Source organism: Pieris napi, chromosome 11, assembly GCF_905475465.1.
Source record: "Pieris napi chromosome 11, ilPieNapi1.2, whole genome shotgun sequence".
Taxonomy (NCBI): domain Eukaryota; kingdom Metazoa; phylum Arthropoda; class Insecta; order Lepidoptera; family Pieridae; genus Pieris; species Pieris napi.
In genome coordinates this window covers 494,817-510,028 of record NC_062244.1, presented here as the reverse complement: position 1 = coordinate 510,028, position 15,212 = coordinate 494,817, and the positions used below count along the sequence as shown (strand labels likewise).

The following is a 15,212-nucleotide window of genomic DNA, read 5'->3' as shown; positions in this document are numbered from 1 at the left end:
TCGGGCGTTCATGTAAATTCTTAATAGCTCAGTTGCAAAAAATACATCTATGTACTAATAAAATAAATTTACCAAATTTATATATTATTAATGATAATAAATATCGTTTACTTATTGAGTTATGCTATCCATTATTCAGGAAAAATGTATAAATAGCTGTTGAATATAAACTAAAATCAATTGTATTAAACTTATATTGCATAATTATATTTACCTCTTTCTGCACGAGCAGCTTCAGCTTCAGAAACGATAGCTTCTACTACAGTTTCTCTTTCAGAATCATATAATGTTATTTTTCTTCTTCAAGATCTTTAAGCTTTGAATATCATATTTCAAAAATTACGCCAAATTATTCTCAACGTTCACAACGACCCACCTCTTTAGATGGGTCGTTGTGAGCGTTGCGTGAGCATTAGTCATGACGTCATGAGTGACGTTTTCGCCGTGATCACAACGACCGCGGTCGGTATGTGGAATGGCTAAAGGAGAATTTTGATCGTCGTGAGCGCTTAGTGGAACGCACCAATTGTGAGTTATGACTTGTGACTGTGCTTGTGACGATTGTATTAATATATATGCCACCGTAAAATTGTAAACACCGTTAGATTGTAATCTATCTCGCGAGATTGTAAACTGTCGAAAGATTGTGAACCTCAACGAACTGCTTACAATTTAACGTATTATTATTCGGTAGATTGGAATCTATCGAAGTGAAACCGTCAAATTGTGAAACGGATCGCACCTCGCGCGCTGATTGATTGAACGGAATTTCCCCCTCGCCACCATATTTGTTTGTTAATTCGTTTGTTGTCGAATGTAACTTGATTGAATTGAACTTTGAAGTAAAAGTAATGAAATTTTCTTTTATTTCATTTCCAACACTAACTTAGTTATCATTCAAACTTCTTTGGTCAATCACAGATTAATAGTACTTCCCAACAATTTCATATAACTAATTCTAAAGCTGTGAGTTACTTTCAACACGACATCAATTTACATTCATCAAAACAATCAATTTACTTTTAATTGAATCGAGATACGAAAGAAAATTATTACCTTCGCCATTAAGTATTAAAGTTCAATATAGCTTGACCCACCTCACAATTTTATAGACTGTATATATATACCATCATATAGCGTGGCGACGCGTCGCCAAGTCATGCGTCGCCACGCCAGAAATCGGTTTTTCTAACTATTATTACTCCCATATTTAATACTTTTCATGTATTCGAGAACTGGACATTGGAATGAATATTGGTTATCCACGCATGTGTAAAGTTTAATGACTGGTAGATTGATAGGGCTGGAGCGATCTAAAACACAGGAATTCGGTTTTGCTAAGATTCATACTGACCAGATTGTTTTGAAATGCAAGTTATACCTTTCTCTGCTACGATGGAAACCCGTTCCCAAGTACTAGCTTATCTAACTAAAAAGCTACTTGACAAGTTACTTAAGTTGATTTTGTTTTTTGAACCCGAATTACACTTACGAATAATGAGAACAGCTTTGACTAGAAGTACAGATATCGGTCTGTAACTTGAAACTTCCACTTTGTTTTCAGACTTCCAGATTGGGGTTACTTTGGCTAGCTATTGAATACATATTTATAACAACCTTTCAAACCAAGTGCACAAGCAATACTTTAGGGGTTTTAATCGATATTTCGGGGTATTTGACGTTGGTTCTAGTGGAACATTCTGTAGTAATTTGTATGAGAATGACATTAGCTCACGCTACGGAATGGTCACATGACAATTTAACCATTCCTATACAAACTCGTTTGGCGTTAGTGGGTCACGCCTGTCGTAAAGTGACTTTGTCTCTAAATTTTATTTTTTAGTTTTTGTTTGTAGTTTGTACTTTGTGGGCTTGTGGCAAAATATATTATCATCTCTTTGTTGATACTTCTCTGTTGTTAAATTATTTGTATTTTTGATTTCCTAGTCATTTACAAGTTAAAGATTAAATCTTGGAAAATAACGGTTCTGACAATAGATCCTTTATTAATTTATGTAAGGTCATAGAACTAATGTAAATGTCTGTGTCATTGTGTGTACTGCGAATTGAAATGGATGAAGAGCATCCAGAGATGGGAGACAATGCAACAGAAATAGGTGAGCATTTAAAATTTGCGAATAAATTTTTGCTGAATGTTTTCTATGATACTATAATTATTGTTTATAGAGTTTGCTAAAGAACAAAAGAAAAAAGATCGTGGAGCTCGCGAATCTAAAACAATCACAGTTGAAACCTATGCAAGCATCCTTAGTGGCCCAAATTCAGTATCTGGAATACTGCCGACGAGCTCACGTCGGGCTACCACTGAGGGAAGTGTTTCCGATGAAAATGATGTCATAAGCTTTTTTTGTGGCAATCCACTGGTTGAAGTCACTAAAGGAGTCCTACATTTATATAAAGAAAAGTATGTTTTCTATTTATATTCTGATGATAAAATCTCTTGATATAGACCTTTATCTTTACAACATAAAACTTTATTTGTTTTAGTGAACTAAAAGAAGCTGAAGAAGCAAAAACATTATGCCTTCTATCAGTTCCGGGAGCTCTCGGTGCTCCTGACTTGCTGGCTTTTGCTGCTGCCTGTCAACAAGACATTGCACATGTGCGTGTACTTCGAGATGGTTCACCTGATCACTATATGGCACTCCTTACGTAAGTATTGTGCTTTCAAACAATGTACTTCCAGATAACACCCTATATCCTAAAACAGAGAGAATTGTAGTAAATTTTCTATTAGACAATGCATGAAGACATGCACACATATATATGTAATGTGCACAAATATATAATGAAGCTTATTTTGGTTTCTAGTTTTCGCACAAGTGCTGCTGCTCGAGAATTCCACTCCGCTTTTGATGGTGTGCCATACAGTAGCTTAGAGCCTGCAGCCCTGTGCCACACGGCTTGGGTCTCACGGGTTGAGTATGCACGTGATGGAGCACCCCCACCGACACATACCGAGTTGCCTACTTGCCCTGTCTGCCTAGGTAAATTCCACTAAATAGATTTTAACTAACAAAGTAATACTATTATGACAATATGAAGTCCCATTGGAGGCTTTCATCCGGTCCAGCCTGAAGACAAAAAAATATTTATTAAAAAGTTTAAAAATTATTAATAATATAGAAATACTAAATATCTGACAACATTACAAAATACTAACATAATTAAAGCATAAATATTCCTTGCTCCTTTTGTATTCTTATTACAAATAATTTTAATTAAATTAAAAATACATAACTTACTTTTTTAAACAGTAAAACCAAAACATTAAACTCGTCGTACATTTCCTTAATTTATATATTATTTATTTCTATGAAAAATATAAGACTCAAAGTAAAATTGATGGAATGCTAAAGATCCCCTGTGTTGTGGGTGACCAGATTGTATAGTGCCTGGGTTAGGTTAGGTTAATCTTACCAAATGTGTGTTTAAGTGTGGAAACTGAGTCCACACTACTCAGAGTCATAGCGAAACATGAAGTATTCAAACTCAAACTCAAAATATCTTTATTCAAGTGGGTAACCAAGTACACTTTTGAATCATCAAGTTAGGTATTGATTCTGTGGAATCAAAATCCAAATGTAACAAGCCCATACTTTATATATCTCACTCAATAGCATTAAAATAGCATTCCAGAAACATGTACAGTATGGTACACTTTCATATTCACAAGAAACAAATCACTGCAATAGTGGTCGATATCTAAAATGATTGTACAATTATCCAATGGTATTAGTCTTTCTTAATACTTAATATTTCTTAACAAGATTAAATTATGAGCTTATGGTAACACACCTTTTCGTTTTAGGGTAGGCTTGATTTTGTATCTTGATTCAAAAGAATGAAGAAAGAATTATATATATATATATATTTTAAATTTAATCGATAGAGCGTATGGACGAGAGCGTAGCGGGCGTCCTAAGCGTACAATGCGCTCACTCGTTCCACGCAGAATGCCTCATGGGGTGGCGGGACGCTCGCTGCCCGGTCTGCCGATGCGCTCAGACGCCGGAGCCCCGGGACTGCGCCAAGTGCCTCGCCTGCGAGTCCTTGGCCGCCCAAGGTATGTACATTTTTAACGTTCTTTAAATAAAAACGCCAACTAACACATTCAACATTTCTTAATAGTATTACTCCAAAGCTAGATCCTAGAAAAGCGGTGCCGGTAACTAATAAAATAATAAAATAAAAAGCCTTTTATTTCCAGTATTATATAAGTTTACACTTCTTACAATTTATTTTTAGTGTTAGTTCATGTTATTAATCTATATTAGTTAAAAATATATACATATATATTCCTTTTAAATATTTAATCTACTGGAACCCCAAGTTGGGTGTAGGCCTCCTCCAGTGACGCCCATTTATCTCTGTCCTCGGCCACTTCACTCCAATTTCGACCAGCTATCGCTTTAATGTCGTCTTCCCATCGCGTAATAGGTCTACCTTTTGTTCTTTTGCCTAGTGGGCCTTTCCAGAAAGTTACTTTTTTAGTCCATCTATGATCAGTTAGCCGGGCAACATGTCCTGCCCACTTCCATTTCAGTTTTTTTGCGTAGCTTAAAGCATTTGTTGCTTTGGTTATTTTTCTTATTTTAGTATGACGTATTTTATCTGATTTTCTGATCTTTAGCATACTTCTTTCGAGTCCTCTCTGACAGACGATTATCTTTTTTCTTGTTTCAGCAGTGAATTTCCACGTTTGGCAACCATATTATGTCAAACAAGGCAAGAGGCTTGAATTCATGACTTTGGTTTTAATGTCTTGTGGTAGATCACCTTTAAAAATTTCCTTGAGACCCCAAAATTTGTTCCATGTTAATTTTATTCTTTTCTCTATTTGTGTATTTTTATTTTTTCTGTGAAAACTTGGTTTTTCCCAGATAGACATAATCTTCAACGTATTCCAATGGTTTGTTATTGATTGTTATTGGTCTTTGAGAGCTGTTTGTCATTGTCTTAGTTTTTGTAATGTTCATCTCTAGGCCTACTTTTCCACTAGCTTGGTTCAGGGTTTCTACCATGCTCTGTAGTTGGGAAGATGACTCGGATAACAGTGCTAGGTCATCCGCGAATCTCAGGTGACTCAAGTAAGTACCGTCTATGTATAGACCTTGTTTACTCCAATCTAGCTTGCTAATGATCGACTCAAGAACAGCTATGAATATTGTTGGAGACAGCGGGTCCCCTTGTCTTACTCCTCGTTCTATTGGAAAACTAGGGCCTAATGTTTCAAGCTTAATTTTACCTTTATTGTTTTTGTATATGGATTTGATGATTTTATATATATTTCCTCTACTCCCTGTTCTTTCAAGCTTTCCCAGATGCTGTTATGTCTTACTGTATCAAAGGCTTTTTGGTAGTCTATGAATGATATATAGAGTGTTCTTTGTTTTTCCTGATACTTTTCCATTATCAACTCAAGGGTATGGATGTGGTCGACTGTTGAAAAGCCCCTTCTGAAGCCTGCTTGCTCCACTGGCTGTTTTTTTTCCAATGTGTCTCTAATCCTTATGTTTATAATTGTGGAGAAAAGTTTATATAGACTCGGCAGCAAGCTGATTGGTCGGTAGTTTCCGATATCCTTCGGGTCGCCTTTTTTGTAAATTAGTATGATGTTGGATTTGGACCATTGGGAAGGTGTTTCCGACTCTTGCAAGATCTTGTTAAACAGTTCCGCTAGCAGCAGTGCTAGAGTTTTGTGTCCAATTTTTAGTGTTTCGTTCGTAATATTATCTGAACCAGGGCTTTTATATAGTTTCAGTTTCTTTATTGCTTCAATTATTTCTGTTGCGTCTATGAGTTTAACGTTATTTCTAGGTGTAGCATCTGTTTCTGTGACAAGATTAAATGATTTCGTGTCTCTGTTTCTGTAAAGATGTCTATAAAATTCTGTTGCGGTAGATATGATGTCGCCTCTAGTGTACATTTCTGTATCTTATTTTCTCAGTCCTTCTATCCATGATGTATTAGTTTTGAGCTTCTTATAGGCCTTCTTTGTACTTCCATTTCTTTGTAGATGTTCTTTTATTGTGTCTTTCCTATATCTTTTGTAGTCTGCTTTTATATACTTATTGACTACTTTGTATATTGCGGACAATTCATTTTTCTGACTTCGTGATTTGTTTTTAGTTTTCTGTAGTTCCTTCCTTCTTTTTAGTAGCCTTACTGTACTTGCCGATAGTATTTTATGTTGTTTATTTTCTTCTCTCTTTGGGCGAGCTTGTTTCAAGCTAAAAGTGATAGCCTTTTCTATCATGTCGTAGCAGTATTGTACCGTGGTGTTTTCGCAGCTAGTTGTAGATAGCTGTGATATTAGGTTTTCGTTGAACTTACTTATTTCCTCTTCGCTCTTTAATTTGCTATTTTGGCTGTTTGTAAACTTGGCTCTTGATATTTTTTGTTTGTTTAGTGTTATTGTTGATCTGACTATTCTATGATCGGAATTGTAGTTCAGATTGAGCGTCTCGATGTTTTGGAATATTCTATGTTAGTTAGACAAGATAAAATCGATTTCGTTTCTGTATTGTCCGTTAGGAGATCGCCAGGTCCATCTTTTGCTCTGTCTTTTTTTAAAACATGTGTTTATTATCATTAATTTGTGTTGGAGCGCAAACTTTACTAGTCTTTGTCCTCTTTCGTTTCTCTCGCCGTATCCATGTTTTTTAGTAACTAAATATTCGTCAGCTTTGGGGGTTCCAAGCTTGGCGTTGAAGTCTCCCATTAATATTATGGTTTTTTGCGCTGTGCCCAAGGCTTTCTCAACTGTAGTGTAAAATTCTTCTATATCAAGGTCGCTTGCCGCTTCTGTTGGTGCATAAACTTGTATAATGGATATTTTATGTCCCTGTATATTTATGTTTAGTGTTGCCACTCGCTCTGTTATGCCATTGAAGCTTATTATGTGTTTTTTGAGAGACTTATTTATAATGAAGCCAACTCCATGTTTGCCAGGGGTTTGCCCTATGTAGCACAGTATAAAATTTTCGTACTCTTCTATTTTATTTCCATGTCTTCTCATTTCAGATATTCCGATGATATCGTATTTAATATTTCTTATAGCCTCTTCAAACTCGAGCAAACGGTCATACGATGAGAGGGTTCGGACGTTGTATGTTGCAATCATTAATTTGTTTAACTAACGGCCGTCATTTTACGGTTGTTAATAACGGCCGTCTTTACTTTTTAACATAATGCAAAAAACAATTATTTTCGCTCGTCCAAGTCATGTTTAATTAATACTCATTGTATTAATTAAATATGGGCACCGCTACACGCTAAAAACGTTGAACTACTGTTTACCACCGCTATGACGGCCGTCATGCAAATGACAGCACCAGTATTTGACGTTACGGTGACACTCAAAGTTCTTTAGAAAACGTACTCCGACGTTATGTAAAGACAACGTATGGCTGACGTCACCCAACGTTACATTACGGCCGTTAGATAACGGCACCGCTTTTCTAGAAAACCTAAGCTTAAGACTATAAAAAAGTCAAAAACATAATGTTTCCTTAATTGTTACACCCAGAGGGCGAGACCGAAGAAATAGGTGAGCCCCGCGACACGCCCTGCGGAGTGGCCGAAGGGATGCTCGAAGTGGAGGCCGGTACAATGTGGATCTGCCTCATTTGTGGTCACGTGGGTTGTGGACGGTATGTTCAGAAGTGTCATTATGTAATATCTATTTATATGTTACCATTGGATACTTGACCGCCTAACAGTCATGAATGTCGTGTTACAGATTAGCTGAACTTAATTTATGATTTTATGAAAGTACCTCCATACAAACCATATATTAAGTTCATTACTGAATTCTAGTTTTTTAAAACCTAAAATCCGCCATTATCTGAATATTGTGGATAAATATTTTGACGATTGGAATTCGTGTTCTCGTTATTTAATTTAGGGGAATTACCGTATCGACGGGATGAACATTTCGTATAGGAAATTGTTTTTTTCTTTTATTTTACATTTTCCAATGTTTTCAAACTATTATTCTGCTAATTTTTTTTGCACAGGTACGAGAAAGGTCACGCCGCCAAGCACTTCATGTTATCCAACCACACATACGCCCTGCAGCTCGGTTCAAACCGCGTGTGGGACTATGCAGGTATACTTCTGCAGGTAGACTAACGGTGTCTTTAGCCCTCTCGGCCGGGCTGAGTGGTTTAGTTGCCGCTGGCTGTAAACATGGGAATTCAAGAGCAAATCCGATTACTACCCGTCTACAAACCAAATACATATTACAAAATTTTGAAGTTCTTTTGGCGCTATAGGGAAAATGATAAGGGTAATTTTAAATGATGCGCGCGCACACCGTCACAAAAAACCGACACCCTGAAGTTAGCATAGTCAACATTTTAAAATAAAAAATATTTCTACATAATTAAGAAATTACATAGAAATATTTTTTTGTGATATTTAAATAAACTTTAACTAAACAATGTTTTATAATAAAACTATTAATGTATTAAATATCTCTTTTCTATTGTTAGTGTCGCTTTTATACATACGTAGAATAAGGCGAAAGATAAAAATTAAATAGATTTTTATCTTGTTACGCCAAAGAAGTATAACTTCTAACACGTGTACATAAGTTTTTGCATTTTAAATCAACTTTTTTTTATCAATTGATTTTCTTCGTCAAGGTGACAACTTCGTCCACCGCCTGGTGCAAAACAAGGCAGACGGCAAACTGGTCGCCGCAGAGGGCCGCACCTCGGACCCCGAACCTGCCTGTGGAGACAAGCTGGAGTTCACCTATCTGCTCACTCATCACTTGGACACGCAGAGGATCCATTACGAAGAGAGAATCGCTAAGTACGCTACGATCTACGTGTCTTTGGGGCCGTTCAAGTATTTCGTGAGCACTATAGGGGTGAGGGGGGTCTTTGATTTTCTTATTTGGTGATTACTATACTACTATAGTACTATTATTTTTGAGGGCTTTGCTTACGTTTGCTGTCAAGAGGAGGGGAGGGATAAATTGCAGTTAATCTGCTCGCGTAATACCTGAACGGCCCCTTTACGCCCAGAACGAGCCCGGCTCGGTTTCGCTCTACTCCAATTTTATTTCTTGGGGATGAATGTTGAATTCCCGTTAGTAATGACTAACGATGTTTATCCAGGCTAGAACGGACTCACGAAGAAGAACGAGAATCGTGGCGCGTGCGGTGCGAGAGCGCCGAAGCGGAGAGCGCCGCCCTCCGCGACCGCGCCAAAGCCAACGCCGCCGAGAATAAGGCTCTCACGCACAAAGTCACGGCTCTCAACAACAAGTGAGAAGTGGCTTATATCATAGTATTTAGTAATCAATTATAGGTAAATTTTAAATTTTCTAATATATACTTTATTTTTACCAGAGTGTCGAAGCTACAGTCGGAGCTGTCGGAGGAGCGAGGCTTGGCCACGGCGTTGGCGGGAAGCCAAGCCCAGTGGCAGGAGAGGGCCAGGGCGAAGGACGAAGCCTTCCGCAGAGAGGTATGGTCCTTCGAGCCGGATCGTGAATTTGTACCGACTCGCTTTCGGCTTCTACGTCTACTACTTTTGTTTATATTCACCTAAGAACACGAGACAGTTTCACTGACTTGAACTTCCATCTCCTCCCAGATCGATGAGCTGAAGGAGCAACTCCGCGACGTAATGTTCTTCGTGGAGGCTCGAGGCACACTTCAGAACACCGATCAGGCCTCGCAGCAGGAGATCCAAGAAGCCAGCGTCACCGTTCAACCGCCGAAGCAGAAGGCCCGAAGGAAGAAGCGATAACGGCTCGATCTAGTCACTCACACTCTGTAGAATTTCGTATATTCCCTCTTTAGAAATTCATTGAAATAAAGAGATGCTGCCGATATTTGCCTTAAATGAGTAATTTTTAATCACTTTGTATATGATATATAGTCCCTCTGTCGGAACGTGGGCCATGACGTTAAATAATAGGAATTTGACTTAAACCAAAATTAACATTCACAAAAATATTGTAAAACACTGTTTAACACTAGTAAAGTCATCGTTCCAAGTCAAGAGAGTTCGAAGTGATAATAAAAGTAACTTTCGTCGCTATAGACGTTTAACCTCAAATTACTGATAAAAGGATTTTAAAACATTGTTAATAGTAGAGTGTATATTTTAAGTAAAAAATTAATGTTTTTCTGTGATAAATTAAAAGATAAGCTAATATTGTATAAGGAGTAATAAAATATTTTTAAAAAATTTCATTATTTTAACAATCAGCCCGTTTCCTAATATTGTTTAAACCCACAGTGTTCTATTTACCATAAATACTTTTTTCATATTTAGACACGAGTTATCTTAATGTATTCAAATGCATATAGGACAGCAAATTATCATTACGCATATAAGAGACTTAAAATCCTTTTAAGTTTCATTCTTACACTCGCCTTACAATGGTTTTAAAATCGATGTTTTTATTTATTGTTTTCGCAATCTTTTTAAATGCTTATGGAGATACAAATTTTGGTTTTAAAGTACCGACTATGCGTAAGGTGCATAAAAACTTTGGTATCGAAAATCTAGGTGTACCAATTAATTTTGGGTCGCGAAATAACCTGACTTTACGTGATTATATAAGAGAAAACATCTTTTTCCCAGATGGAAATAGTTTGGATAGTCGTCGAGTTAAGAGACAGCTTCCCGGATTGGAAGGGAATCAAGTAATGATGGGGACTTTTCAAGCTATTATGAGACCGCTTGGAAATAACATTGGCGGTTTGGAAAATGAACAGACACACGCCAACAACGAAACTATACTTTAATCCATGTGTCTATTGCATTATATGATTATATCAAAAACACCCTTCTGCCCATTTATAACCTCGTATTTTTATAGACTGTACCGTATTTTGATACGATTAAAGATGTATGGAACGTTTGATTTATTATTTTTGTCACAAACCTTAATCGTTATTGAACAAACACAGGCTTTTTCATAGAAATTTGTTTATTTTGAGGGTTCTTGTAGTTTAACTTTGATTCAATAAGGCGGAACATTTCTTGTCAGTCGGTAGTCTTTATAAAGTTCATTTCGATGGCTAAGGAAGAAAAATATACAAAAAGACCCTTATGTGAGGGCCCTTTAAACCTCGTCCTTAAGATGTCGCGAGTGTTCGGCATGGCACCTTTGACTTTTGTACCTGAAGGGATAAAGTTTTCAATTGTATACTATATATGCAGCATCGCTCTTATTACAGCTCTAGGTAAGTTAGTAATTAACATCTGTTATCGAATTTAAAGAAGAGCAGTATTGGGGTTTCTATATTTACTTTTTAAACGTATACAAGAGACGACAACGCTCTATTTCTTTCAACTCCGACAAAGCTAACAACTGAACGTTTTAAAAAATGTAACTCTATGATTTCAGAAACAACAGTTTTAGTAGGTTTCATGATGGAAGTGACGTATCCAAAGCAATCGCGTCGTGCAGCCACCACACATATAATATGGCTTGCTTATCAGTCAGTTTTGTCTGCCGTCACTCTAGTGGGCTGTTTTACGGCCCCGAAGCGCTGTCGGTGCATACTCGATGCCCTAACTCGTCTTGAGAAGGTTCCTTTTTAATTATGACCGCTTAGAAGTTTCAACTTGGTAGCAAGCATTAAATGTATATTTAGTTGTCTCAGCCTAGTCTAGATGAAATATAATATATTATTTATACCGTAAAATAAAGCATATAGAATAAAAACACAGAGCTTAGACTCGTCTTACAAGTTACTAATAATGTATGATGACATAATTTTTCATATAACTCTAGGTAACAACATAGATGACGTGGTCAGCGAATGTCGTAAAGCATTTGAATTCGTTTACATTTAAAGAAGTTTTATGGTGACATATATAACGATCTATAATTCCAGATCAGAAACTTTCTGGGCGAGATAAAGTCAAAGCAAATCGAAGCGATATATATGTATGCAACTATATTCTGTTTCCTATCAGCTGTGGTCATTCTCTGCCTTATTGACTGGTATCAAAACTTTTATGTGACATGCGATTTAAACAACCAAGGTATTTGTGATTAATATACATAGGTATAACACTCGCATTCTAATATGTATGTAGAATATTATATATTAGGTCCTTAAATATGAATTGGCGTGTTGTATGGGAAAAAGAAGAAGTGTTTTTTTAAAGAATATATTAAAAAAAATCAAAGTATGTACCATTGCTATCTATGCACTTTTAGAATATTATAGGTACCTAGTTCATTGATCCCTTTACTAAAAAAAAACATTCGGACAGGAATCAATAAAATCTTTGAAGGCTCCAATTAAAGCTGCTCTAATTTGGTAGCAGTTTGCTGTGCAGTGTGCGGTTTAGCGTTGTCGTGAAGCAGATGTGGCCTAGAGCAATTGACCAGCCAGCTGTTGCTGACAAAAGACATCTGCCGTAATCGTCTGGCCAGATTTAAGAAAGTTATAGTGAATGACCGGCACTAGTCCACCAGACGCTCACAAGTTACATTTTCGGAGTAAATTTTTGCTTGGAGCACGATTTGGCAATTGGCTGGTTCGGCTGGGTTCAGCCATTGCGATGAGCGATCCCGATTATCGTACAGGATCCACTTTTCATCACAGGCATCACAATGATTCGATTTGAAATCCCTTCATATTGTGCCGATTGAGTAACGCAGCAGTCGACGCGCGTTTGTCGATTTGCTTCACTCAACTCGTGAGGTTGAGTGAAGCACCACCACCTTTCAAGCTTTTTCACCTTCCCAATTTGCTTCAAGTGAATAATTACAGTTTTATCACTATCACCGGAGCCTGAAGCTAACTCAGTTGTAGTTTGAGATGGAACCGCTTCGTAATGTGGAAATGAAAATAGGTAGCATTTACTCTCGCTCTGTCTCTTTCTATTCCCCCTCCCCAGGAGCGATAAACGTTTAACGCAACCTTCTTGGAAGTCGCATTAGAAGTTTCACTTCAATTAAATTATAAAAAACTAAGGGTAAAATCGATTTCAAGGAGAATCTATATCCTATATCCAGACTTAGCTCGTTAATCAGAATGCTCTATATGGATATGGGCTGCCTGGGGTATCTCGAGGGTACACGTAATTTAAATGTAACTGATTACGCCGCTCTTACACAATAAGTCATTTTGAGATAGAAACATGTACCTATGACTTATGGAACGATACACTTCAAACGCGACTTTAAAAAAGCCTTATAATTGTTGCAGTAAGTTTGTATCCCCTCTCTTCCTACTACGTGGAGTACATCATAGAAATACTGCTAGAGTTTCAGTTCACGATCGTTGTAATTAGACTAACTGTTATACTAAGGGTAGTTAACAGTAGACTTTCGAAGTTGCTAGAAGGTATGGGTAAGTCACCAAATATTTTCTTTAATTTTATTCCCGGTCATTCGATGATTTTAATGAGATAAAGCCCTCAGCTACATCACGATTCTCTACTTTTTCCTTAACAAAAAAAACATGTTCCGGTGATAATGTTTAAACTACTACCAAACAAACAATAAATTGTAATATGCATGTGCATGGGAAGTCTCTTCAGCCCAGTGAGAATTGTAGGGTCGATTCGAACCGAAACATATAACTTTTCTAATTTTAACAAATAATTAATATATAAACATTCATATTCGGTTCCTTTGTATGTCTATGGAACTTTGCATTTTTCAGATAAAAAGAAATGTGGAAACAAGAAACCATTAATTAACAACTTCATACTCCGGAAAAATATTCTTTTTAACAACGACTTTAATCAGATGGAAGGTGAGTGAGTTTTGTATTTGTTACACCCTTCCTCGCGAGAGTCCCCCTCGTTTAAGCCCGTTCAGCGTATGCCCCCATCGGATGGTTTGTGTGGTCGCGCCCTGCTAATACAGGGCGGTACGGGGGCGGTCTGTTCAGCCGATATCGGTATAGTTGTCGTATACGGGGGTGTCAAGTCCAGTGGTGGGAGGCAGGTGAGTGAAAGAAACATTTCATCATTCTCACACACACACTTTCTTATCTTAAGTAATTTGTAAAGTTAGGAATTTCAGTGTTTAAAACCGAAACAATTATTGTTGTTTTTTGGTTTAAAGCTTGAATACACAAAGTAAGCCTATTGGCGTAAACTAGGTTTAGGCATAACAAAGGTACTCGTAATAATATGCATATAATATATGCTTACTTCCTTCTGAAAACTATACCTTCTTTATTTATTTAGTATATGAAGAACAGGCGAGCGAAGAGATCCGAGAACTCTGGCTAGTATACGAGTTGGTGTGTGACCTGATTCGGAGAGTGGATCGAGGCTTTGGCCTAATACTGCTGCTTTTGTTGCAGTCATTTTTCCTTCATTTCATTATGACACCATATTATATGCTAAACATTAGTGAGTATAAAATTGAACTTAATGTCGAATAAGATTGTTCTGCACATAAAGACAGGAGAACACATAGAAATAAAAATATTGACAATTCGGAAATATCTTTTAAAATTGTTTAATTAATTAAATAGCTACGCCTGTCCAAGCACTTAAATATTAACAAAATAACTTCAAATCAAATTTACTGTGGCACAAACACTGCATTTATGATCATGATTTTCTTAATCGACCTATTTTCCAGGCCAAACTCCTTCAGCATTGTCGTCTCTAGGTCATCAAGTGGCCTGGTTCCACTTCCACGCTGCTAGCGTTATACTCATTGTGGAACCCTGCCATCGTGTGCAACAACAGGTACTTTAACCGAACGTGAGGTTAAAACACCATTGTAATCTTTCATAGGAAAAATTCAATATATCTAATGACCTCGGATAATATTCGTCCTGCCCTTTCCAGAAAGAACAAAAGACAAAACAAAAGATCTGTTTCAGTAGAGTCTGAATAACTTTGTTTTTTTCTTTTTGACTGTTTATTTATTTTATTTTTGTCTTCGTTAAACAGATGGCCAAAACTCGTTCACTAGTCAGCAAGCTGATGTGTCAGACGAGGCCTAATGACAGTCTTTCACGATCTCTAGCTGCTTTCTTCAGAAGTCTTACCTTAGAGCAGCCGCTGATAGCACCTTTGGGAATGAGCGTGCTTGAGAGACCTCTCCTCATCACGGTTAGCGCTTATTATACATAAATATGATTTAGGCTTGTTATTTTATTAATAGCTTCTACGTCTCATTCAAACAATAGGTATCTTGACTTTTTATTTTCTAAATTCTTAAGAAATCAATT

At 36.9% G+C, this 15,212-nt stretch overlaps 1 protein-coding gene and 1 long non-coding RNA gene across 2 annotated transcripts; both read left to right on the top strand.

Moving 5' to 3' along the window:
* The first annotated feature begins 1,812 nt into the window (after positions 1–1,812).
* On the top strand, positions 1,813–10,841 carry LOC125053883 (BRCA1-associated protein). The gene is made up of 11 exons (XM_047655492.1): positions 1,813–2,117; positions 2,188–2,425; positions 2,509–2,673; positions 2,833–3,008; positions 3,914–4,087; positions 7,553–7,676; positions 8,043–8,134; positions 8,673–8,844; positions 9,153–9,302; positions 9,387–9,504; positions 9,634–10,841. The coding sequence occupies exons 1-11, from the start codon at positions 2,039–2,041 to the stop codon at positions 9,787–9,789; spliced, it is 1,644 nt and encodes a 547-aa protein (XP_047511448.1). The 5' UTR covers positions 1,813–2,038; the 3' UTR covers positions 9,790–10,841.
* On the top strand, positions 3,016–3,780 carry LOC125053885. The gene is made up of 2 exons (XR_007117635.1): positions 3,016–3,503; positions 3,576–3,780. It is a non-coding gene; the product is annotated as an uncharacterized LOC125053885 (long non-coding RNA).
* Positions 10,842–15,212: the final 4,371 nt, after the last annotated feature.

Excerpts from the sequence above, each read along its gene's own strand:
- LOC125053883 (XM_047655492.1), top strand. The coding sequence starts at position 2,039 with ATGTCTGTGTCATTGTGTGTACTGCGAATTGAAATGGATGAAGAGCAT. Across the intron at positions 2,118-2,187 it reads AGACAATGCAACAGAAATAG|AGTTTGCTAAAGAACAAAAG; the intron begins GTGAGCATTTAA and ends TATTGTTTATAG. Across the intron at positions 7,677-8,042 it reads GGTCACGTGGGTTGTGGACG|GTACGAGAAAGGTCACGCCG; the intron begins GTATGTTCAGAA and ends TTTTTTGCACAG.